Source organism: Typha latifolia, chromosome 3 (assembly GCF_019914945.1).
Source record: "Typha latifolia isolate L0001 chromosome 3, TyphaL0001v2, whole genome shotgun sequence".
Classification (NCBI taxonomy): Eukaryota; Viridiplantae; Streptophyta; class Magnoliopsida; order Poales; family Typhaceae; genus Typha; species Typha latifolia.
The window spans coordinates 12119520-12145454 of record NC_133088.1 but is presented as its reverse complement, the minus strand read 5'-3'; the positions used below and the strand labels follow the sequence as shown (position 1 = coordinate 12145454).

The 25935-nt window shown below is 36.0% G+C and overlaps 4 protein-coding genes across 7 annotated transcripts in view; 3 read left to right on the top strand and 1 right to left on the bottom strand.

The window, feature by feature from the left end:
* Positions 1–1144: 1144 nt before the first annotated feature.
* Positions 1145–2445, bottom strand: LOC140784730 (protein SENSITIVE TO PROTON RHIZOTOXICITY 2). The gene has a single exon (XM_073132260.1). The coding sequence runs from the start codon at positions 2334–2336 to the stop codon at positions 1389–1391; it is 948 nt and encodes a 315-aa protein (XP_072988361.1). The 5' UTR covers positions 2337–2445; the 3' UTR covers positions 1145–1388.
* A 4784-nt stretch (positions 2446–7229) lies between these two features.
* On the top strand, positions 7230–10879 carry LOC140784791 (uncharacterized). The gene is made up of 3 exons (XM_073132344.1): positions 7230–7353; positions 10280–10405; positions 10507–10879. The coding sequence occupies exons 2-3, from the start codon at positions 10323–10325 to the stop codon at positions 10634–10636; spliced, it is 213 nt and encodes a 70-aa protein (XP_072988445.1). The 5' UTR covers positions 7230–7353; positions 10280–10322; the 3' UTR covers positions 10637–10879.
* Positions 10880–12687: 1808 nt separating this feature from the next.
* Positions 12688–16668, top strand: LOC140784790 (uncharacterized). Its single transcript, XM_073132343.1, has 6 exons — positions 12688–13019; positions 13099–13289; positions 13372–13417; positions 14882–14964; positions 15057–15173; positions 16340–16668. The coding sequence occupies exons 1-6, from the start codon at positions 12818–12820 to the stop codon at positions 16409–16411; spliced, it is 711 nt and encodes a 236-aa protein (XP_072988444.1). The 5' UTR covers positions 12688–12817; the 3' UTR covers positions 16412–16668.
* Positions 16669–18227: 1559 nt separating this feature from the next.
* Positions 18228–25935, top strand: part of LOC140784121 (protein SHOOT GRAVITROPISM 6) — a 68148-nt gene continuing 60440 nt past the window's right edge. For 3 of the 4 annotated variants that reach the window (XR_012108220.1, XR_012108221.1, XM_073131337.1), the window contains exons 1-10: positions 18416–18581; positions 18672–18726; positions 18836–18967; positions 20421–20492; positions 21625–21715; positions 21803–21898; positions 22090–22168; positions 22255–22318; positions 22961–23064; positions 23172–23277. Coding sequence is in view for 2 of the 4 variants with exons in the window: in XM_073131337.1 (XP_072987438.1) it covers positions 18451–18581; positions 18672–18726; positions 18836–18967; positions 20421–20492; positions 21625–21715; positions 21803–21898; positions 22090–22168; positions 22255–22318; positions 22961–23064; positions 23172–23277 (930 nt within the window). In the remaining 2 variants the exon portion in view is untranslated. Of the gene's footprint in view, positions 18396–18415; positions 18582–18671; positions 18727–18835; positions 18968–20420; positions 20493–21624; positions 21716–21802; positions 21899–22089; positions 22169–22254; positions 22319–22960; positions 23065–23171; positions 23278–25935 lie in introns of those variants that run through there. The other variant, XM_073131338.1, reaches the window with a different exon arrangement.

Sequence of the window (25935 nt, the reverse complement as noted above, 5' to 3'; positions counted from 1 at the left end):
CAGGCAGCTCCTCCATGGCTAACAGGCATAAAACTTTGATCACCAACATCTAAGTCACGAGGGCATCAACTAGAGGTATCAAAACATTCCTTGAAAAGAGGCAAAAACGTCTCGGTAGAAGGATGCGACAGAGGTTGTCAATGATGGTCGAACACAAACTGAAAAGCAAACATTTGGATGCGACACGGCGTAGCCTCCCATGCATATACCGTCGGTATCCAAAAATGGTACCCATGGAAAGAGGGTGATAAGATGGAGCTTTTTGTACTGGTGAGAGGTCAACATGAAATCGTCGGCCGACAAATTTTTCCGATGAAACTGAAGTAACAAAATTGAAATTAAACTACAATTTGCTTGATGGAAATCAAATTACCTGCGGTTTAAATGATAGGATCATCTTGCTTCGGTGACCCATAGATTTTGTCAAGCACTTCGGCAGTTAAGGAAGAAATAGAGCGAGAGATGGGAAAAGAAAGGAGGAGAGAGGAGAGAGGAGGGCGGTTGCTGAGAGAAGAAGGGAGAGTAGGAATGGAACAAGTCCAATTCTAGCTTGATGATCCTTACGAAAACAGCAACAAGTCCATATATCTCTATTTCTGGTAATAGTTACGAGAGAAAAGGGGAGAGGGAGAACATCGCATGTACTACGTGCATATACTGCGTAGCTGACCCCATCTGATTGTGGCCGATCAACTTCATGATATGAATTTTTTTCAATGGATCATGTGATGTGAAGCAAAATTCAAATAATTTTTCTCTCATCTAAAAGACCAGATTGAATATATGCTAACAAAATAATTTATGACTTCAAAATAATTTGCTTAAATGTGATGAATTTTTTTATGTATGTAAGTTTTTAAAAACAAATCTCACGTAAAGTGGGACCCACATTAAAATTAAATACTTGGCTGTCAATGGTCATATTTAGGCCCATGCAACAAATTAATTAATAGAAAACCTCCATCAGTAAGTGGTCATTTAGTAGGAGCATCAGCTGGTGATCCGGGCTATCTATTGTTATGTTGTCTTCAATGAAGAAGTGTTTTCTTATGTTAATCCTGATTAAAATAAATCATCTAACTCACCTTCTGACTTCGTTGCTTTGTCACTTTTCCTTAAACCAAATCAATTCTGCAAGTATGACTATGCAAAATTAGTCCACGTCCACTTCAAATTATGATCCAGTCCCTTATAATTCACCAAGAAATGAAAGTATAATATAGAATTTAAACACAAGCAAGAAACCAAAATGTATGTATTGGTTTCGACATGCAAGTATGATGTAAAGACAAATTAGATCTAAGCGAGAAACAAATCTAGCTCGAACAATTTCAATATCTCTTATATATAATCATAAATAAACACGAAGATGTAAGATTAGATTTCCCCTACTTTGCGAAGCAATCGATTACCGGGGCGTGCCCGACGAACAATTCGACATGTCCCATGAGCTTATCCTTCCTCGAGAAGTTAGTCCCGCAGGAGCACCGCCACCGGAGATCGCCGCAGTGCTTCTCGTGCATGCGGAGATCCGACAGCACCGAGAACTGCTTCTGGTTGCACCTCTTGCAGACATACATCTTAGGGCAGTGGCTTCTTTTGTAGTGATTCTTCACACACACCATAGATTTCAGAGGCTGGAATTTTGGGTGCTTCTTGTTCCATCTACATCCTTCATGCGGGCACGAGTATTTCGTACCAGATCCGCTTCCCTTCTCGGCGGCGCCGACGGGGTTGCTTAGTGCTGCAGTAGTCTTGTACTCATCTCCATGGGCTCTCATGTGCATCCTTAGATTCGCGTCGCGCTTGAACCCTTTGCCGCAGACTTGGCAGTAGTGGCTGTACTTAGCGAGTATCTGTTCTGCATCTAGCTCAATTATCTCCCATCCATTTGATACTACAACTTTGGCTTCCCTTGATCTCTTCTCGACAGTGTGAGAAGTACTAGTGTTCTTGTTGTAGCCACTGCAATGGAAAAGACCATCGACAAGAGTGTTGTTGTTTTGAAGGTGTAGCTCGACGGTGCTCGTCGGGGCCGCGGCATCTAGACCGATTTGTTGGATTGTGTGCATAGTGGAGGAGGCCGCGACGACGATCTCTTGAGCTAGAGATGCCGCCGTCGAGGAGATCGGCGTCAATACTTGATCGTGTCTGAGTTGATCTGATGAGAGGATGACGCTAACGTAGGATTCTAGCTGTTGGATCTTCTCGTTGAGAACGGCAACGTCGTAGAGGAGAACGTCGGACGATGCCCCGGCGGCGAGCATGTTATCCATCCCTTGATACATATCATCATCAAAGCCTTGCGGGTTGCTCGAGAAGCATGAATTGTTCATGGTTATGGATGGAGTCAGATCAGTGTGGCCTAACCTTCAGATGTTGCAGTGATCAAGGAGGGATTGAGAGGAAGCAAATCTATGGTTCGTGGTGTGTAGAAGGGAGGATAAAGGTAGAATAAAAGGAGGAGAAAGATGTAAGGAAGTCAACTTCGAACTTAGAGACATCCCTGCTTGTGCCTTCCTCGAGTCCTACCAAGCCCAAGTAGGACAACCATCTCATGCTGAAGATAAGAGAGGAGTATTTTTAATCACCCGAATAGTGCTACGATGGGGGACATAGTATTAACATATGTGTTTGTTTATTTAGAAGTAAGAAACTTTATTTTAACAAATTTAAATAAAGCACCAATTTAGAATGATTAGTTGAAATAAATAAGTCCAACTACTAGCATAAGTGCTTAGTTTTTCGCTACTGTAATTAAAAAATTGAAGGTCTAAATCGTTAGAAGAATAAATTGCCTTGAGTGCACCGTGCATTGGCATATCATGGTTCGTTTCTAGGAAAGAATTTGCTCAACGTGTCTAACTATATTGTCTAATATATAACCTCAAACTCTTAAATTTTATAAGAGAAGAAAAGTAATAGATAAGGTGATTCTCATTTATTAAAGCCACGAGTAGAAATTAAAGTTAATTACATTTTGATCATCTCAGTTATCACTTAATATTACTTTCACATTATAAGGAAAAAAAGTGTTAAAATTATCAAATTGTATCACTAAGACTTCTCTATTATAAATTTTATTAGAAAAAATATTAAAATTGTCTTAGGGCTAAAATAATTTTACTTTCTCTTCTTCCATCCTACTAAAACCTTTTTTTAAAGATATCAAAGAAGATTGATTTTGAGTTCAATATTTAGAGAAATGGTCATAGTGGTCATTGCCTCATTAAAAGAGAAGACAGAATGATATATTCTTGTTAAGGAAGATGAAAACAATTTTATTTGTCTATCAGTTAAGTTGGTCAAAATTTTAAAATTATTTCAATCAAAATTTCTAATAAAATATTAATGGAGGGAGATTAGGATACATTAAATAGTTTAAGGGTGTACCTAACCAATTTTTTCTTTAGGAAGAAAATAATGCCAAGCGATAGTTGAAGAAATCAAAAATTTTAACTTTTATATATCTTTTGTCAGGTGGATATTATGGCTTTATTTAACTTCGATTGCTCGCTAATTTGTTCATCAAATTTATATATAATTTATTTCTCTCCAAAAACTAATATTTTTTTCGCTTTTTTCACATCACATTATAATTAATAAATACATTCTTAGTCTAGTTTAAAACTAAATACTAAATTACTTTAGCCTAATTTAATATATCTTGGGGTCAGCTAATCTAATTTCTAAACAAAGAATAATGGCTTTATATATATAAATATAGTTGTGTCGCGGATAATTTGCTATTGATTATCGACTACTCGCTAAGATGACAGCGACGGGATGCCAACAACTATGGCACCGATCTGATAAAATTATGCATTAAATGGAAGTTCTGGATTGTACTAGAAGGGTTGTCTACTTCATTATCATTGGAGAATTATATATATATATATATATCTATATATATATTAAACCTGCATGTAGATATGAGTGTATGCCCCGGTACACAACAAGTGGGGCAATAAACGAGCAGGGCTTGAGCGAGTTGGGTTCAACTCAGCTTGGCTTGAGAGGAAAAGAATCTTAGCACAGCTTGAGCTCCAGCTGACGAGCCGGGCTTGATCGAGTTGGGTTCAACTCAGCTTGGTTTGAGAGGAAAAAAATCTCAGCTTAGCTTGAGCTCGAGCTGAAAAAGTTTGGCTTGGCTCGGCTCGTCTTCAGCTCAATGAGGCTCGAGCTCGGCTCGACGGCTTGTGGGCTTAATGGGCTTACGTAAGTCGGTTCTGATATGTGATTAACATCTAATAGTCGGATAATAAATTTTATTTTAACCAACTATGCTATCTAATATTTATATATTTATTTTTAGTATATATATATATATATATATATAATATCATCTCACATATTATATATCGAGCCGAGCTTGAATGAGCTGACTATAGCTTGGCTCGGCTCATTTAGAGCTCGAGCTAAACTCAAGTCGAGCTCTAAAGCTCGGCTCCGGCGAGCATTTTTAACATCCCTGCCCTCGTTAGCTCATCCTCGTCGTCCCGCAGTTTTTTATTTCTACATTACTTTATGTTTAACAAAAGATTTCTTGTTAAATTAAACATTATCATGTTTTTTTCTTCTTACTATTTCCTCCTCATCCTCTTTCTCTTGAGGCTTCTTCTATCTCTGTTTAACGGCCATTTGCGAACAAAAAACGCATATTAATAAAAGATAAATGTATTTAGTTTTAAAACCCCAATCTTATTATTATTATTATTAAAATCTTTAGAAAAATTCTGGATCTTGTCTTTTGAAGGTAAAATTATATTGATTTTTTTCCTGAATAAGTTAATTTTGATGAGATGGGGTAATAAACTTCTTTTTGGAGAAAATTTTAAATCATATCGTGTACTTTTATTATTTTTCAATTAATATTTTATTTTTGAAGATTTTATAATTTAATTATTATTTTATAGTTTTTATATAACATCTTGAGTTAGTTAAACGCAACCATTTACAAATGGAACGTATCAGCCAAAAAATATTTTGTATAGAATCTTAAAGGTAATTTTTAAAATATCTAGCTAAATTATTCTTTTAGTGGGGGTGGGCTCAAGTAAGATATGGCTTAAAACATATTAGTGAAGATTAAATATTTATAAGAATATTTTAGTAATTTAATCATTACATAAACTATAGACTAGGGTTAATGGTAAAAAGTTAAAGCAATATTATGGTATTATATAAAAATTATAGGGAAAAAAAATAAGAGATTAATTACAAAATTTTGATAGACACTACCAACACTAATAAAAAATTGATGAAAAAAAATTGCAGGTGTTTATTGTGGGTATTTATCCATCTTGATGGCTAAGGCAGCCGCGATTAGGGAGGCACTATTCTTTCTAAGAAACAAAGACTATAGAGAATCACCATTGAGTCTGAATCTCTCTTTTTGATCAACATTTTGAATGGTGCAACTAAACCTGTTTGGTTTGAGACATAAATCTCTTGCTTGCAATTTTCAGAATTGTAAAATTAATTATATTTTAAGAGAAACTAATCGTTCTGCTAATTGATTGCTAATCATGGTAGAATTATTGGCTATGGCTGTGCCTGTGATGGGGTTTTCTTATTTGATCTTCTAACGCTGTTGGCTTCTGATCCAATAAAATTTTTGTAACCGTAAAAATTAGTTTATAAATTTTTATTTTCTTTTTGATAAAAAAAATTGCTGAGTACATCAATTTTTAAGATGGGGTGGTAAAACAACTTAGTCAAGAGCCTAAATTAAATACTTAAGTATTTTTTCATATAACTACCACTAAAAGCTTTCAAAATATTGCAATTGTGACTAAAAAATGAGTTAATTATACTTAGCTCTCATAAAATATCACTGTTTCCTATAAACTTAACTTTTTTAACACATAGTCCTGAACTATTTTTTTTTTTTAATTTTTATCACTTAGACTGCTGAACTAAGAAGGTTAATGTGGATATTTTTTTAAAATTTTTTTAAGGGGTATATATGGATGTGAAAATTATTTAGGTATGTACAAAACTGCGATAGTTCCGAGCTAAATGTAATTATCCTTTCTTTAAAATAGTAGAATTGTCGCTAAATTATTTTTGACTATTCTAAAATTGCCATTATAGTTAAGTACCAATATTTATAACATATTGTTATTAAGTTAATAAACACATATAAATAATTAAAATAACCGTCTTCTTAAGTTAGAGGATAAAATATTTATCAATAATATTTATCTCTCATAAAAATGAGATATATTTCATTATACTATGATATTGAGTATAATATTAGAGAAGTTCTAAACCATTTTAAAATTTATGCAAGGTTAAATTAGTTTTCTAATCTAAGTTATGTTTTAATAATGAGTAGTTAAATTTAATAATATTTTGAAATAATTATAATGTTTTAAAAGTTTTCAGAAAATAATCATCTAAACAATCCCAAAAATGGATAAATTGTAGTGCCGTTCTGTGTACTTAGTAAAGCAGCGATTTTTTTACTATTAATTTTTAAAAGAATTTCTAATGGAAGAGGCTGAGTGATATGATTGGATATTTTAAGGGTGTATCTATCCATTTTCTTTTTTAAGAGGGTGACAGGTACGGTCGAGGGCGTTAAAAATGTAATAATTAACTCGGAATTCTACCTAGTTTTATGGAAAATTTAGAGTTTTTAACCAAAAATAGCCCTATTTTTTAAATTCTTTTTTCGAAATAGACTATGCTTATTTACTAAATGAGATCTAATTTACTGTAGTCATAATAAAAATATTAAACTGATCAATTCTATTTTCTTTTTTAAGAGGGTGACATGTACGAGGGCGTTAAAATGTAATAATTAACCCTGAATTCTACCGCGTTTTATAGAAAATTGAGAGTTTTTAACCAAAATAGCCCTATTTTTAAAATTATTTTTTCGAAATAGACTATGCTTAAACTAATTTACTGTAGTCATAATAAAAATGTTAAACTGATCAATTCAGTATTTTTATCGCCAGATAATTTTTTTCCTATATTACTGAAAGACTTAGGTTAAAAGAATTTATATACATAAAGCGCTGATCTAATGTGTTTTAGGATCGAACATCAAAATGCTTTTAGTTTACCGTTTTATAGGGCTATAGTAAATTAGATCCCATTTGATAAATAAGTTCGATGATAGTTTGGCTAATTTGATAAAAACTCAAAAAATGAGGAAAATTCATAAAAAACCATTATGAGCATAGAATTACCAAAATAACCTTCTCCAGTCATGCCCTCAATTAGTTCTCTGCAGCTCTCATCGCCCCTTCTCCATCGTCGTTCTGGTCGGAAGTGATATAGTTCCTGCGAGGCTATTTTGCTCAGCTTTCTAGCCAATTTCTCCCGTTCGAGCAGGCATAGGTAACGATTCCAATCTATCTCTATATCTCTTCCTTTTTTTTTGGATGAATCTTTACCTGCTTCTATTTTGGATTGAGCACTCTCCTCGGCTGTGAAGAGGAAGATAATGATTTGAGACGTCGACATTTTTTTTTTTGTCTTTATTTTGATGACTAGGTTCTTCATATCTTTCCAGTAATATCTATGGCACATGAATGAATTTGATGACTAGGTCTTGTGGGTAGTTTATGCCATGAGAAATGAAAAGGATGTTGATTAATATTGTTGTCGATGTGTTAAAATGGCGAGAGATGTCGCTAAGTTGGTGAGATTTGGGAGTGATTGAGGTGTTTGTATCATAGATTTCAGAGAATTTCATATGAGATGCTTCAAGCATTTCAACAATATTAATATGCCGAGGAGATAATTGGAAACGTTAGAAAATTTGATCTTGTTGGAGAGGAGATGAAAAACTGTTGTTCTTAGCACGAGATAGAGCCTGTGTTGGAGTCGGATCAGCAAGTATTTTGAGTTTTTGACAAATTTTAAATAGACTTAGTGTGGAGGCTAACATTCACATCCTACACACCATGACACGTGGAACAAGAAAAAAACAGCCATTAGGTAGCTTCAAGATGTAAAAGTAACATTTCCTCTTGCCGGAATACGGCCATGAAATCTCTAGAAGGTCAGCAAATCTAAGCAGTCACATATTATACTAGGTGTAATCTAACTTAGGTCTGGGTTGTGTGCTAACTGTTGCACTTGTTGTTAGACAAAAAATAAATGTTCATTAGGAAAGATAATGAGATTGTTCAACTATTTGCCTCTTTGTTAGAACTAAGAATTTTTGGGAACAGATAAGGTGGAGCTATTAAATTCTGTTGATCTGACTTTACATGCCCAATGCAGATCACATTTTGGCATAATGGCAAATTAAATTGACTAGTGAACAACCAATTTTACTTAGTAATTGGTGGTTGTAGTTGGCCAGTCCTAAATCTTGGCTAAGAAGAGAAACCAATGAAAATTTGATACGACTTCCTTACATTTTTGGCAGGATCAGCTACAAATCAGCAAAATTATTTGCTAAACGATATTAAAATCAGAGAAAAGAGACCAAAGCTCTCAAGGGGGTTAAATTTAATAAGTTTTAAGGTGATTCATCAATTATGCTTTCACATTGAGATCATAGTCTCTTTCTCATATTGTAGCTGGAACAAAGATGACGACCAATTACGTCAGTATATTAAAAAAGAGAGAGATCTGTCCTTTGTCTCAGTTCATTGAATTAATTGTAAAGTGCTAGTTTGGCTAACATAATTAGAATTATCCTTTTTTAACTTCTGCAGACAAGAGAAATCACAACTTCTAACTTCTAAGCCAATGGAGTTAACAACCTGTCCTAGAACAGTGTGATGCCAAGTGTGTAGAAGGTTTATTAAGTGGAAGCTGGTTAGGTACTTAGGTTTGTGGAACCAGCACAGCAGATTGCACCAACTGCAGTCGAACTGACATTAGCAGTTGATTGTCGTTTTTAGAGAGATTGGGTTGGTTTGGCATCAATTGGTATTGAACAGGTGGAAGCACCATTGATTGAGTTTCAGCTAGGTTGATAGTTGTTAGTAAATCAAGGTTCAAAGGTTTCTGTCTAAGTTCAATTTGGTTCAAGAAATCCATTTTGAGCCAACACGAGTACTTCTTGAGACACGTAGTGCATGAGAGTAATTTGATATTTGACATAGGTAGCGCATATACAAAGTGCAAATTGTGTAACTGCCGAGCATGCCTTGTGGAACATAGTTCATTAAGAATTCACATAACCAGTGTTAATAGTTAACTAAAAGGCCTTCCTGAATAAATTGATATGCACATGCAATAAGGTCTTCTAAAACATTCCCCTATTTGGCTATTTGCTATTAGTTCTTAAACACAATCTATTATCTTGGAAGAAAATAATCTAAGACATATCTTCGGATCAGGAATAAAGCTGAAATGAATTGAGAGATAAATAGAAACAACAACCACCGTGTTTAGAAGGCAACGGCAAAGACCAACCATGAATCCTGATATAAGCAAAAGACCATTAGAACAAAGGTTCTTAGGGGCTAACAGAGGCAGTATTAATTTTATTGCCATAGGAGATGTCTATCTTGGACAGAACCCTGATGCAATAAGTTTACATGCATAGTATGTGCTAAACCAGTTGTGATGTGAGCTGATGGTTTTATATTTAGGCAGTCTGACTCTCTGAGATAATAGTAGACTCTGTAAATGTTGAAAGTTTCACATTGTCATGTTCTTAGATGATTACTAAGGAAATCCAGCTAATAAAGTGAAGACAAAGGATTTCAGTTCTAAGATTACTACGACCTAACAGGTGAGATCTGAAACCTGAAAACATCTAATCTGAACCTATATTTGACATCCTTTGCTGCCTAGTTTCTTTGCTGAGGAAATTTAGAAATCATTTTCAGTCCATGAACCCTTCCACAACTTATTCTTCTGGTTTTAGTAGATTGATCACCTAACACTTGTCGCACTCTTGGTTTTTCAGATGATTGTGTTGCAATCAAGTTTGATATGAGATGCACCTCTATTTTTTCTCTTTAATGGTGCATATTTGAATGAATCCTCTCTGGCAAAATTTTACTTGCATTAGATTAGAGATTGACTTTTGCAATCTTAACTTGCATATGTATGCTCTTCCTTTGTAAATTTAATCTCCTGTGGCTATGAATCTTCCCAAGAAAATTATATCTTGGGAAGTCAAAATGATATTGGACTCAATCTGTAGGGATGCCATAGCAGTAATATACTTAATACCTACTAGCAGATATATTTCTGCCAACATCATGGAAATTGCCCACAGAATTGCTTTTTGCAGTGGCTTATTTTACTAGTTGTGATCAAGAATTGAGTAACAGCTGATTCTTTTATTTCTCAGGTATCACCTACAGTGTTTACTTTATCCAGCTGTAATCAAACTAATGTCCAGGTTACGTAATGTAGTACTTGCAACAGGCTTGTTAGCCTTTGCTGCTGCTGGCTTATCATTCCCCTTCTTTATGGCGTAAGTATGATTATTTTATTAAGTAATTTATTTTATTTCAGCCTTTTAACGTTTAGCATGTGCCTTCATCTAAGATCACTATTTTTTTTTCTTCTTTGAAGGACATCAAGAAATAAACCTGTAATTGATTCATCAAAGCCCCTTCCACCCCAGGCTACCTTCCGAGGGCCCTATGTGAACACTGGATCTCGTGATATTGGGCCTGATCATACCACCTATCCGAAAAAGTAATGTTTATCCAGTTAAACATTTCAATATTACTTTTGAGGAGAAGTCGCCTTCTTTTGTGTATTCTTTACTCCTTAGATCTAGTAAACTTAAAATATCCCCAGAGCAGTTGAACAATTTGCAGTCTTTTTCTTCAGATTAATTGTTCGATGACCATGTTTTTACTTGTTTCTAGATCTTCATCAGAGATGGAACTCAGTTTTACAATAACAAGGTTGCAATGGAGAGAATAGAAGTGGGAATAAACACTTAGCTTATTAATTGATAATGTTTGAACAGGTGAATCTGCTCTTCAAGTATCGGAGGGAGCAAATTTTCTTATTAATACCCTCATCTTTGTCTATCCAGTTACTCTTCATGCCCATTTACTATAAGCGAATTTTCGATCTTCTAATCCCAAATTTTTCGACAGCTCATTCTATTCATTGTTCTCTAAAATGTGATTATCTGCCTGATAGCTAGAGATGTCTTTATTCGACTAGATGCTTATGTAGTTAGGACTATCAGGAAAATTGAGTGCATTTTTCTTTATCTCCTACTATGTCATGTTTATGGTCCTAATAATCATGTGCTATGTCTATGGTATTATTGTACTGGTATACTATTGCAACAGTCGGTTCTATCTTTTGATCATATTTAACCCAAGCATTTAACATGTTCATGCATGCAGAGGTAAAAGGGGAGAGGTTCTTCTATATAGCAATGAGTGCGAGATTTTGACCAAAATGGGCCTCAGCATTTTTTTATACTTCTTTACTCTATCCGCTAAATTTAATATCAAAATAGATCTATTTTAGTTAACTGTGAATCGTTGAATTGTTCAGCTATTTATATAGAGGATAAATTGTTCAGTGATCTTACTATTAGTAAAACGTCGAATAACTTAGCGTTTTATTAAAAGAAAAGAATATTCTTTCTTTCCCAGTAGTATGCTGTTAAGTGTTTACTGTCAGCGGATTAAACACTAGTGATGTGACAGCTCAATTAGACAAAAATAAATCCTCTTTAGTAATAAATTTCGTTGGCAAACAATTCTGATAAATAATATTTTATGCAGGTTTAATTTGGTCAAAAACTCTAATGAGTCAGTATGTCAGGTCACTTCCTTCTATAATTTCTTCAGTGCTCGCTTTAAAAAGAGACAAGACAGACGACCTATCCAAATATGAGAATTTTAGATGTTACGAAACAGCTTGATCCGATTTATAGTGGTTCTGGACAGATTTGAAGACCTGATTATCGAAGAAATTTTTAGAGGATCTAGTTGTTAGATCTTATTGAAATTTCGATATGTTATCATTCTTAAAGAGAGCTTTTCAATGAATCCAAGATCTCAGGGTTAGAATGGCTAGATCTTAAAATATCGGTCGAACAATGATCGAAGGTTGGATGAACTCTAGCTTGTTAGCCCTTCAATAGCTGGAAGGAAGGAGGTGGGAAAGGATGCCGATGGTTAGAGCAAGGAGGGAGATAGGGGCATCAATGCCAATGTAAAATATTCGATAAATTTTAATTAAAGTTTCTTTCATTTATTTATAGAGGCTCATCTTTTTGACCCAAACAATCAAAATAAACCTTTAAAACTAACAGTTTATCGCTACGGCATGTTCGAACGAGCCCGATCGCATTCGAACGCGTAAATTTTATTTTTTGTCTTTTCGAACGTATGCAGGCATTATAATGGGCACGTTTGAACGCGCAATTTTCGTTCTCTATTTTTGTGAATGCGTGCAGACGTTCGAATGTTGAGTTCGAACATGATCCCAGGCGTTTAGAATAGGAAAAAAAGAGAGTATAGTATATAGTGAGAGGAGAGTGTACGGAAAAAATAAAAAGGTGAAAATGGAAATTTTTTTTTATAAGGAAAGAAGTGTTTCTTAAGGAATTTTTAAATTTTTTTTTTTCAATCAATCCCCCGCTCGGCAAAATTCCTATCCTCCACGAAAGAGGTTTTAATCCAGGCCCAAGTCCAACTCATTTGAGTAAGCTTGTCTCTCACCTATTTAGGTAGGCTTATTTAGGTGCAGACTTATTTTGGTCAAAGAAACAGAAGCTTCTTATCCGCTCATTTCCGTGTACACTAGCGTATATTCTTCCAGAGGCCAGGAGACGCCACCTCTCGCCTCTGAAGTCTCACTCCAGTCTCCGTTGTGATCTCCCTTCCTTCACGACTAGAGTACAACTATGACTCTCCATTCTTCTTCTTCATTCCTCCGTCTCATCTCCACCCCAATCTCCTCCAGATCCACGCGTCACTCTCTGCGCACTCCAATTCGCCTCCCCCTCCACGTCATCCGCGCCTCCGCCGTCTCCTCCGCCCCAAAAGCCCGCTTCATCGCCCGCCGCTCCGAGTCCACCGTCGTCAAGCAGCTCCAACGCCCTCTCGGTAAAGACCCCAAAAACTCCAACAAAAGGGGAAAAATGAAAAGATTCTAACGTAGTTGATTTCGATGTGGATCTCGCAGCTGAGTACATGAGTCTTCCGGCGAGCCAGTACTCGGTGCTCGACGCCGAGCGCATCGAACGGGTCGACGACAATACGTTCCGCTGCTACGTTTACCGCATCAAGTTCTTCGCCTTCGAGATCTGTCCGGTGCTCGTGGTTAGGGTTGAGGAGGAGCCTGACGGGTGTTGCATTAAGCTCTTGTCCTGTAAGGTACTTGTTAAGCCTATCTTGTTGAGTTTTGTTATCATTTGTTTCGGATTTTGGTTCTGATTGAGTTGGTTGGGGCACGAAGTTGGAGGGTTCGCCGCTGGTGGAGGCCCAGAATGAGAAGTTCTCAGGTACGTGTGAGATCACTGAGTTATAGAGGCTTTGGTAAGTAGATTTCAGCAATTCAACTGTTTTGAAAGGCCGCCTTGGCAGTTTTACCGTTAATTTTAATTAATAGAATAAATGTTTTTTTTTGTACGTCTGTTTGCTAATTGCTATTCTGCCGAGAGCGTGAGAGAGATTACAATTTGTTTTCTGCAAGCATGTGATTAGTATTTGTGATTACTATCTGCTAGTATATATGTTTGTTATTCTACTGATTATTGCTCGTAATTGTAATTACTGTTTGTGAATTAGTTGTTATCCTGCCAGAGGAATTATTATTCATTATTAATACATTAATAGTATATATTACATATCATATATAATTATTTTTAATTTTTTAATATAAAAAATGTTAAGCTGCCTTGGCGCCAGCATACTGCCTAGGCACTATGTGGTGAGGTGTAACCGCGGTTGTCTTTCAAACATTTAATCATTATAAGAAACATGCATGTAAGCATTTGAAATCAGAATTTTGCTTTGTCAAGGCCTGGCATTAATCAAGTTGAGGCATGGAAATTTGCCAGTTTGATACATGTACTCTTATTCATATCTTCTTGAGTTTACAAAAACGAAATTTGATATTTTTCAAAATATCGAATTAACTATAGAGATACACAAACTCTTCTCTTGATGAAGAAGAGGAAATCAATGATATTTTGGTGCAAACTTATATTGGATTTTGACTTGGAATCTGGGGTACACTTCTGCGATAACTGTGTCATGAGTAATTGAATTAACAAGACGTGCCTATCTATACCTAGGAACTGAAAATGCTGACTTTATAAGTGTCTGTTGACAATAATGAGAAGAAAGCCAGCCCGTCCTTAAAATCCACCTTCTTCATCTATCAGGAAGATAAGAACCGTGTGCTACTGCTACTTTTTGGAAAAGCACACATCAAATTTCCTCTGCTTAATATTTGAGTATGCAATATGCTTCATGTCCCAACTAAAGCTTAGCATCAAATGATAGAGGATCTTCGCACATCAATTTCTGATGGCATGATATCTATCAAATGAAAGAAGCTTAGCATCAATTTCTGATGGCACGATATCTATCAGCTAGTGCAGTCTGATATGTATCATGTTGCAAGGTGTGTACCAAGTGCCAACAGGGACTACCATTCTTCCAAAGCAAGAACTTGCAGGATCTACATAGGGCTAAATCTGTGGTGACACAAGCTTAAGCCCTATGCAGAATCTCTGTTTATTCATTTGTTAGTACAAAACTTTAGGTCAGCTTCTATCTTAGGAAAAGCTCAACTTTTGCCAAATTTTGCAGACTTGTTTACATTCTGTTCTACTCCTTTGTAGTTAAATTTGCATGTTCTGCATAGTTTCCTTAAGTTATAGTGTTAAACCTCTGAGTGGATCTACTTAATGCTTCTTTTCCAGGATACATTTGACCTTGATTTGCTCTGGGAAATGCAGCTTCGATGGTGAATAGAATTTCTTGCAAGAAGGGTTTACAGGAGTCAGCATTCCAGCAGCTTGCATCTGACACTTCAATTGAGGCAATTTTGATACTCATTCTTGTTATCAATAGTTCAATACAAGTGGCTGAATTTGTTCTTTGATTTCCTCCCCCCCTTCCTTTTGATCCCAGGTTGCTATTGATATTCCCTTCGCATTTCGAGCAATACCAGTTGAAGTTATTGAATCTACTGGCAAGCAAGTCCTTGAGCAGCTACTGAGATTAATGCTTCCACGATTTCTAAAGCAAGTAAGTTTGAAGTCCTCTGCATTTTTTGCTGCATAACAAGTTATCTTTTCCCTTGAAAGGACCAAAGAAAGCTATGAAACTCTTGTGCTGTCAGAATTAAGGAACTCTAATTTTACCATCAAGAGTGTCAATGATCCCATGATAATAATGGGAAGTCATAAAATAATAAAGAGCACATACAGAGTACGCCTTTTGTGCATTCGAACGCGTTCGAATATGATTGGCGAGAATTCTCTAGAATTAGGGTTACTTATTGTTTTAGGACTTGTTGGTTAGTATCTATAAATATGTGGATGGCAGCCAAATTGAGTATGCTATTGGAATATTGATTTCTTGCCTCCCTATCATCTATCTGCCCTAATCTCCCTCCTCTTTCTTCGCCATCCTTCCATCTCTACCGTTGGTAAGGTTTCTGCTAACTTCTAATCTCCCTCGACTATCGATTCCCTCTTCTTCTATGGGATCTCGACTACTTCTTTCCCTTCTCTATATCCCTTAAACACATCCACCCTCCACCTTCATCTTCATACTCATCCATAACCCTAACATCCACTCCACCCGTCACCACCACCATCACCCGCACTAAATCGTATTTTCATCCTGGTTGCAGTTCGAATCTACGAAGGGCATAAATACGAAAATATAGATCAGGGAGTTACGGATCTAATCTACTTGGTTTCGTAATTTTCTGATTAAAGGAGAATATTTGACAAATATTTTCCTATAGTTGCGCGGACTGATTCCAGTAATAAATCCAGATATTGAAGGAATCGTTCTGTAGCCTATCTTTTGGTATAAGAACCCATCAGGCTACAAAATTAAAATATAATGTTGTGAAATTCATATCCAACTTTAGTTCTAGACATCCACATATCGATTTCCAAAAGTAACTCAGAAGTGTTCGTACATAATATTGAACTTTTTTCTGCAAACACTATATTAGACCCTGTTAATCTGTTATGCATCAAATACCTGCTTGTCTAACCATTCTGTTGCTTGATATCTTCTCGGACAGTTGATTCACTGGTTTCATATATATACTTCAGATAAGGAATTCTAAATTAACAGCCATGTAAAAGTTCCTGCAGCATTTATTTTCACCTTTTCTATCATACTCCATGGATATTTGATGCCTCCCTCACTATGGTACTTATTCTTGTCTTCAGCTTGTCAAGGATTACCAGGCATGGGCTTCAGGTGACACCTCGAGGCAACCACTTGGGACCGGTCAAATTTGAAGCGGCTACAGAACTTGCCTATAAGCCTATTCATAGTCTTTTGCTGTAGTATCCATGTATAATGTTACTCATGTCATAGTGTTCACCTAATAGTTTCTCTAGTGGTCTCTATCAAAATCTGAAGATATTGTGCAGTTTTTCAGTTTGTTTCGCCACAAGAACTACCAGAATTTAGAAAGCTATAAAAAAAATCTCATGATGTAGATGTTTTTACTGTCAGAATAATACATGTAGGTTTGCTCCAAAGGGCTAAATAATTTGTTCTGTGTTCTTGTTGCCTGATCTTACTCATCTTTGCTTGCACCTGATTAGGGGGGAAGTGTATCATGCCCTTAATTGTGACAGCCAACAATTGCCAAAATAGTTAATACTGGCCGTCGTCAATCTTATGCTTATCATGAGAAATGTGGATCTGGTATAAAATTGGGATAGGATGTGTATGCTTTGTTGCTCTATCTCCGACCATCCATTGTCGTGTGAAAGTTATGGCACACAGATTTGAACCTCGTTTTCCTTTTATCCTAAATCGTCTTTCGAAGTGTTACATCTATTTTGGTATATTGAGGCTAAAATTTGACTCATATGATAATCTGACTTTTAAATGGGTTTAAGTTTAACAATTACCAGCATTTCATATATACTGAGGCTAAAAATTGACTCCATATGATAATCTGATTTTTAAATTAGTTTTAGTTTAATTGAGTTTGGATTATAAACATATCAATCTATCTAACTCTGTTATTAAATGGATCGTTTTTGTGTTTATTATCTCAGCTCGTATGATCCAACGCACGATAAAATGTGACTTAACTAATCCATTTATAACCCAATGAACACACTTATGACTCATCTACAACCAATTTATAACCTAAAAAGGTCCGATTAAAACTCAAATAATTTAAATAGATTTAAATATTTTCTGCCACACAATAAATATCGTACTTATATTTATATTATACTGGTCCGACCTACACCCTACTAATACGAACCGGTTGCCACCTCTGTCACCTACCGTAGCATTAATCTGATCATATAATCTCTCCTATAAAATAGCACAATGCAAACATAAAAGAAAACTGCTGATATTTATGTCAGACAAGTTAGTTATTACTGCTGATTTTATTGTTGTACATAAGCTGTTACTAAGAAGCTACTTATAAAGTAGAAAGAGATAAATTTTTCCTTAATTGGATAGGAATTTAATGATTTTGCTGATCGGGTCTGCAAAGCACTGTCACTGTCCTGGATACGGAAGTCACTGAACCGAAATAGATTTATATGAGAATTAATTTACTAAGGCTTAATAATTTACTCACAAATTTAAAAATGTTCGAAGCTGCCTTCCTAGTTTTTTTTTTTTTAAATTAAGGAGCTTTATTCAGCTGGCCAGACTCGAGCTAGCTAGCTAACCCGGGTTTTCATAGCCCAAAATGGTACAAAGATCTGGGGGAATCGGGCCAGTCAGATCCAACCTAACCGGTGGCTCCTGCCACCTTCCCCCGGTTGGCTGCCCAGCGCGCCGCTCTATTTGCCTCTCTAAATACATTTAGTACATTCCATTCCCTACACTCCCTAAGTAGGCTTTGACATTCTTCTATTATGTTCTTAATGCACCACGAAGGGCTCTTCTCACTTCGCAGGATTTCCGCGAGCGGCCTTTCTAGTTGAGGGTTTTAACTTTTTAAGTGTCGAGATAAATTAGACACATGATAACAAAAAAGTTTATAGCGGACTTGGAATAATAAAAAGAGATTATATTTTCTACTCCTGATTTATTGATGAGATTACACTCCATAATTCTCCCAGAAATAACTTCCCCCAGGCCCCAACACACCTGCCATTCCAACTCCTGTGTGCTGTCACCGCTTTCTCTTTCAGCACTTCCCTTTCTCCTCTTCTTCCTCCTCTCTTCCTTGTCTCTCCGGACCACGTCATCCTCCTCCTCCTGCCATGGCCTCCTCTTCCGGCTCCGTGCCGGCTCTTGGTAATGCCAGAATTGCCTCCCCGTCTCTTCTCTTTATTCCTTTCCTCGTCTTCTCATGATCTCATCGTCTGTCATGCCTCTCCGTCCTCTTCCAGAGGCAGTGCAGGTGCTCGTCTCCTCACTCGCAGACGAATCCCCTATTGTCCGGAAGGCATCGTTGGAGTCTCTCAGGGAGATCGCTCCGCTGTAATTTTCTCTCGACCCAATTGGATTTTTTTTTCCCGAAGATTGCATCCTTTTGTTGTTTTAAGCGATTCCCTCAATCGGGGTTTGCAGGAATCCTATGTTAGTCTTAGATTGTTGCTCCGCGGTTTCTCGAGGGGGGCGTCGGGTATGCGATTTTCCTTCTTAATGTGCTTGTCTATGTTCTGTCGTGGAAATGTTTGAAAAACAAAATCGTTCTTGGGGTCATCTGAATTGGTGGGTTTGTTGGTTTGCAGCGATTCAGCAACATGGCTGGAGTGTTTCTTGTAATGGCTAGTGCGGTGCAGGCGATGGACCGCAAAGATGTCGAACCCACGTACATGGCAAAACTTGCAAAGGCGGCGACAACGGAAATTGTCACCTCTAAGGTACGATTAGCTTAAATTATACAGTTGATGACTACCGTGAGGAGCACAACTTGTGGTATACTTTGACTGTATCATCTCTTAGATATGAATATGGTTGGTGAAGGATAGTTTCAGTGGAATTATAAATCTTTGGCTGTTTTTTCCCTACTCGTGCTCCTTGCCTTTTCTTCGGCTTGCTTACTTGGATACTTCGTTTACAATCATATGTCCCTGGAGATTGGAGATTCACACATAGCGTAAGCTTTCAGTTTGCAGCCTTAGCAACCGTATTTAAAATAACTTTTTGCCTCCAGTGCTTGAAGTAAGATGATGAAACCCTAAATGCAGCAAACCAATCGTCTGATGCACACATTTATGCAAATAATCTGAAAGAAATCCTCAATTACTCTTTTTACTATCTTTGTACAAGGGTGGCTGTACAAGACATCTTTTAGGTTTTCTATAAACTGTACTTTTTCAAGTACTCTGTTAGCGTCTCCTTGCATTCTCTGTGTTACCAGTAGACTTGCTTCTACAGTGAGGACTTTGTGGAACTAACTACAAATTATAATTTTATGCTGCTAATTGTTAGTATAGTCCTGTTTTTGGATATCTGAACACCATCTATCAATTATGTTTGTGGAACCAATCATGAGTTACACCACATCACCACCAATAAGAAAGGATTTGTCTTCAGTAAGACCAATATAGATATAATGTCAACCATATTGGGAATTCTCCTAATTTTTGTTTGCTCAAACTCCTTTAACAACTTTTCTTCTTTTTGTCTATCATCTACTTTCTTATTTTTCCTCTGTTCCTTACCCGTAAAATTTCTATTAATTGCCAAAGAGAAACGGAGTGAATGGTTACCTCATTTTTCTCCATTGAACCTTACAAGTGCTTAGGAACCATGTTGTCTATCAAAAATCACTTGATAGGTCAAATAATAGTTTGTTGAAAGAGAATGAACAAAACGAAAAAGAGTAAAACATTGTTTGAGGACAGTTCTGATTATTACTTCAATTGGATTGTTATTCTTCTACATGCTCTTTCTTCACTTTTGGTAGATCCATATATCATCTTCCTTTTGCAAGATTGTACTTTACCAACAATCTTATTGGATATTGATTTGATAAATTGTTAACTGCTGTTGTAAGCTTGTTTTTAAAATATGCTTAATCTTGCTTAACGATGCTGTTACTTGTCAACCCATTTCTATGATGGCTAAACACAAAGAGTTCAATACTTCAGTTGCAAGTTTGAAATTCTTTTGGTAGTTTGATTAAATGTTCGAAGGCTTGAAGCACTACTTTTTCTTAATCAGGGAGCTATTCTGAATAGTTTGATGGAATGAAATAGGCCTATGACGCACTAGTTTTTTAAAATTACAATGACAAAGATATAGCCTCTTAGAATTGCATCGACTTAGTTTCAATATTATATCAAACAGAAGTGCCTTATGTATTTGCAGGAGTTTAATGCTGATTGGCAAAGGGCAGCAGCTAGTTTACTTGTTTCAATAGGATCACACGCTCCTGATTTGGTAAGGATCCTCATTGAGAATGAATAATTTTTTTCCTTGAAGAAATAGTCTTTATTTCAATTTATCTAGTTGAACTTCATTTTGTGGTTTGCTTAGTTGGAAGGAAGTGATCTGATTTTATGTCATCAAATTTATTCTGTAGAATGAATTGGCTCTTCATATTAGGTTAAATACCTTTCTATAGATTTAAAAAGTTTGCCTTGTTTTATATTTTTATTACAAATGCTTTTTCTTTTCATGGCTAGGTGTAGGAGACATAAACTTAAGTTATATTGTAGAATTCTTTTACTCTCCTCTGTTAGCTGTTGTCCTGACTTAGTTATGTCAGGTTTCTCTGGATTCAATCTATAATTTCAATATTGAATCAAAACAATGATTTGGATTTCAGAGATCTTCAAAGCTAGTTTATAAAGGAGTTTATCAACAGCTAACTTAGTTGTCTCATTTTCATCTGGATACAATCTACAAATTAAACATTTTAGAGATCTTCAAGCTAATCTACACAAGTACTTTTGGGATAGTGAAGTATATCAGTCACAAGCACGCTAAATTATGTGGACTACAGTCACTACATCTGCATGTATGGTTCATATGCCATCTGATGCTATGCCATTGTGTCTTTAGACAACTAATTGATTCTCTCTAATAACAACGAAGAAAATACAAAAGAATTAATAGTTCCAAGGTAGTCAAATCCCTAAGATATATTTTAGGCTAAGATGAAGCCTCTCTTTGATAAAGAAAAAAATACGGGAGGTAGCTTTTCAGAGGATCACTTATTGTAATCTGCCAAATAACTACTCTTTTGGGGATAATATTAGGTCCTTGTGATTTATATATGCTGATATTCGAATATTTACCAATCTTCTTGGCCTTTTCTTAAGATTAGATATCTTAATTTGTAGCATAAACGTATATGGGCTAAATATGAGTTAGCTCTATTAATTCCTTGTGGGAAAAGGTAGCCCCCTCTCCCTCTCTCTCTCTCCCAATTTATATGCACTTGTTTCTAATTTATATAGTGGAGGATTATTAAGTGCTTTGATATCTACTTGTTGGCTTCAGTTATCATATATTCTTATTGTGCCTTCTTATATGACTTTTGTCGTTTACTCCGTCCTATATGTGATAGATGATGGAGGAAATTTTTCTTCACCTATCTGGAACTAATTCAGCTTTACCAGCCATGGTGCAGATTCTTGCTGATTTTGCCTCCGCTGAAGGTTAGATATTCATGTCATTTGTTTTAATTTGTCTTCATAATGGATGTGAAGCTGAATATGTTTGGATGTCTTTTTATTCGTCTAAAGCTTTACAGTTTACTCCGCGATTGAAGGATGTGCTTTTGCGCGTCTTACCTATTCTTGGGAATGTACGGGATGCTCAGCGACCAGTTTTTGCGAATGGTACTGTCATTGTTCTGTGAACTAATTTAGAGATTATGACATATGCAAGGCAGATTGATTAACAGATGTAGTTATTTGAGAAAGTTGTAACTGTAAACTTTTTCCCTCTGGCTATCTTGTTCTTTGAAGTTTGATCAAAGTAATTTTCATCATGTTGTAATCAACTAAGTTTAATGCAATTTTATCTCCAGCATTTAAGTGCTGGTGTCAAGCTGCATGGCAGTATCATGGTGATTACCCCTCAGATCCTCTCCTTGATAGTGATGTTATGTAAGTTCATAATTTGTGAAATATTTTACATCATAAACATATATAAAGATCTCAGAGTACCTTTCTTATTCTCTGACATTTTTCAGGTCTTTCATGAATTCTGTTTTCGACTTACTGTTGAGAGTCTGGTCAAATTCTCGAGATCTTAAGGTATGTGCTAACATTTTTTATCATAATGTGCTTCTCTATTTGAACTTGCAGGCTGTGTGCATACTTCGTCTCTATGTCACATGTAGGCCCTGTTTATTTGCATGTATTTGTAGATACTGCATATGTGGAAATAGCTACAATTTTAAACAAATACCACTAGCAGATAGTTATCAAATTTCTCACCAAATTACAGTAAGAAGGAAATGGTATAGCTCCCTTTCAATGTAATGAGGTACATCTCCTCTCCCTTCTCATTGAAGGTGAAAAACTGTGTTTTGACATCCCCTCTAATTGAATGGATGCCAAAATGCAGTATATTAGCTTAGATTAATACTCTACATAAGAGGATCTATTATCAAAATATTCTTCTTAAAATATATGTTGATATATCATTTTTAGGAACACCACGGTAAATAGCCCTGTAATGTTACCTCTGCACTGATTTATTAAAAGAAGTGTGGCGGATGTAGGATACATATTCCTTATTTTGCTTCTACTGCACAACTGTAGCAAATAGTCACTCAATCAAAGGACTCTTCACTTCTGCAGTACTTTTTTTTATGGCATTATGATTCTTTAAGCTGCAATTGCTCATGCTAATTCATTGGCTAATTAATCTTTCTGCAAATTCTTTTTGATTAGGTGCGTCTATCTTCTGTTGAGGCCTTGGGAGAAATGGTTGGTCTAATTACTCGACCACAGCTGAAGGCAGCATTGCCAAGGCTTATACCAACTGTATTGCATCTGTAAGTGTACAGCTATTGCATATTGGCATCCTACTGAATGCTGATACTGTATGATGTGACCAGAAAAATGTAAATTCTTCTTTTATATGTTTCCTTTCTTTGGACAGATGTAAGAAAGATCATGACATTGCATTTCTTGCCACACATTGTCTTCATAATCTTCTTACTGCCTGCTTGATGTCAGAAAGTGGTCCTCCTTTACTTGATTTCGAGGTAATTCTGTATCTCATTACAAGTTTCTCTCATGATGAACCAAGTATCTGCATATCTGATTTTCATGAAGGCCAATAGTTGTGTTCAACCTGATGTTTTTCCTAAACAGTTGCAATTTTCTCACATGTAACTTTGTCCGTCTGTGCTAGTATGTTATTAAAACAGCGAGGAGAATTGGTAGGTCACTCTATCCATTTTCTAGGAAGTCAGAACACTGTTGTGTTGGTGCTATGATATGGTAATGGATGTGCCCAGCCTAGTATATTGCACTATACAGATTAGGCGTGAACCTGTTTGAAGGTTGGAGGTTTTCCTTGAGCAACATGAGCCTAGATGCACTTGTTTTGGGGCATCTACTGAGATATTTATCTCCTAAAGCAAACATTTTTGTCCTAAATACCTTTAGTATTATGTAGTTGTGTTGGGGCACAAACTATTTGGTTTGGAAGGGTGGTGGGAAAAGCTATTTCCTATGGGCATAAAGCTTCATTAAATATTATGCTTTAGGCTGGTTTTTTCATTATTGTTAATTTAACGTTACTGTGTTGATTTGTATGAATCAAGGTTCAAAAAATCGGGATTAGAATTTGGGTCAGTCTTTCAAAAAAACGATACGTATCGACCATATCGGTTGCTTGGATCGGATCAGACTTTTTTTAGTTATATAAATTCTAAATATTATTTAAAAATGCAGAAATATTTTTAAAAATGAAGAAAAAATGACAAAAAAGAAAGAAAATAAATAAAGAAAAACTATGGTGCAGTGAAAACTGAAAAAAAGAAGAGATTAGAAAAAGAGCAGTGAAAGAAAATCAAACAAAAAAAAGAAAAATTATAGTGTAGAAGAAGAAGAAAAGAGAAGAAAAAAAGATAGAGAGGAAGAAATAAAAAAATTGAGAGAAAAATAAAGAAATAAAATTAAAAAATTACATTTGGAGTTTGCCGTTTGATCTGTGTTGTTAGAACTAGATCTCTCTGTAAGGAAGACAATTGCTATATGGTAAGGAGAGAAAAAGAGAAATAACGAGAGAGAGAGAGAGGGGGAGGGAGGGAGGGAGGGAGGGAGGGAGGGACTAGATCGGAATCGGGTTTGGCCGATCCCGCTCCGGCGAACCATGGAATAAATAATATGATATGCTTTGATGATGGTGCATTTCTTCTTGTCTCTCTCTCTTAGTCAAGTGGTTGGACAGTATGGGAAATTAGAGTACACAATTCTAAAGAAAGCTCCACTTTTATTTTCTTTCAAGTTGTTGAAGCCATCACCTATAAGGAAAGTGACTAAGAGGGAGAGATCTACAGTGCATATGAGCTTACAAGCTTGAAGATATTGGAATTGCAACTTTAACTTCTTTTGAAACTAGGTTGTGACTAGATGCATATCTTCTACATTGTTCGCTAGTAGGTGTTGACATTGTCGCTATGTAGGGATAGAATTTCTGGGTATTGGCGTTGAAGCAGCGAATGCAAGCGACGCTTCATTGACGATCTCGGTACGCCGTCAGCATGGCCATCGCTGCTCACAGTAATACTAGGTAGCCCCTAGCCCTTAGCCCCTACTTGGGTTCAATAATTATTGATCCTATAGGAAGGCAAAATATCAGAATATAGGCCAAAACTGAACCACCTGTCTATGTACATAGACCGACTGGTTTGATGTATAGTAGATATTTGTTTTTCATTTTACATATAAAAAATGGGGGGTGGGTTGGGGGGTGATCTTATCTCTTGTCCCATCCCTTTATCTTAGCAAATAAATGACCCCTTATTTTTTCTTTATTAGCTAAAATTTAGATTTTTTTTCTAAGGTATTATATTTGGTTAAAACTGCTAAAATCCTGGAAATCTGATAAATTTGTTAGGATTTGGTTGTTGTTGAATTTTAAAGAGTCCTTGTTTGGTTAGAGATTAGATTACAGAAATATTTTGATTAGTTTAGGTTATTTTTTGGTGCAATCTCCCTGTCTCTTTATATAGGGTTTTGGTAAGATTCTGTAAAAAGAAATTATCATGAAAAATAGAATAAAGTGTTACTTTTGTGGAAATTTCCATGTCTCTTGGCCCTTCTCCTCTTCTCTTATCTTTTGTGGTGGATTCCATACTTTCTTTTGCCCCCCTACAATCTAAGTAGGCTCTTCTTTTTCCCCGGTCAGGTGGGTTTGACTTTTTTCTCCCACGGTTTGATGAGTTATCCTCTCTTCTCTTATTTATCTAGCTGTGCTAGTATGAAAAATGGTATTTAGAGGCAGAATAAGAGATTCATTGAGGCCTTATCTTTCTCTTCTTGGTGGTTCTACGTACTTTCTTATTTTTCTCTGGAATGGCGTATGTCCTACCCTAGGCCAGGTCAATCTGATATCAGAACTACATCAATCTGGTGTTCGAGCAATGTCAGATCCACTTAATTTCATCATTAAGGAAATTCAGTTATTAAATATGAAGACGAAGTTACTTGAGTTGAAGATGATTTCTGATGCATAAACTATGAAGACTAATGATATATATTATTAAGATGATCTCGAGGCGAGATTTATGTAGTGGAAGCGAATGATGTAAATTATATGCTCACCTTAATGCTTAGGCCACATCACAATGTTGACTGACCTAGTGACTTGCTACTGTCATGCCAAGATAATCATCTTTTTATGTCATGTTAAT

Coding starts and splice junctions, on each gene's coding strand:
- LOC140784730 (XM_073132260.1), bottom strand. CDS start 2,336: ATGAACAATTCATGCTTCTCGAGCAACCCGCAAGGCTTTGATGATGAT.
- LOC140784791 (XM_073132344.1), top strand. CDS start 10,323: ATGTCCAGGTTACGTAATGTAGTACTTGCAACAGGCTTGTTAGCCTTT. Junction 10,406..10,506: donor TCATTCCCCTTCTTTATGGC/GTAAGTATGATT, acceptor TCTTCTTTGAAG/GACATCAAGAAATAAACCTG.
- LOC140784790 (XM_073132343.1), top strand. CDS start 12,818: ATGACTCTCCATTCTTCTTCTTCATTCCTCCGTCTCATCTCCACCCCA. Junction 13,020..13,098: donor GCAGCTCCAACGCCCTCTCG/GTAAAGACCCCA, acceptor TGGATCTCGCAG/CTGAGTACATGAGTCTTCCG. Junction 13,290..13,371: donor TTAAGCTCTTGTCCTGTAAG/GTACTTGTTAAG, acceptor TGGGGCACGAAG/TTGGAGGGTTCGCCGCTGGT.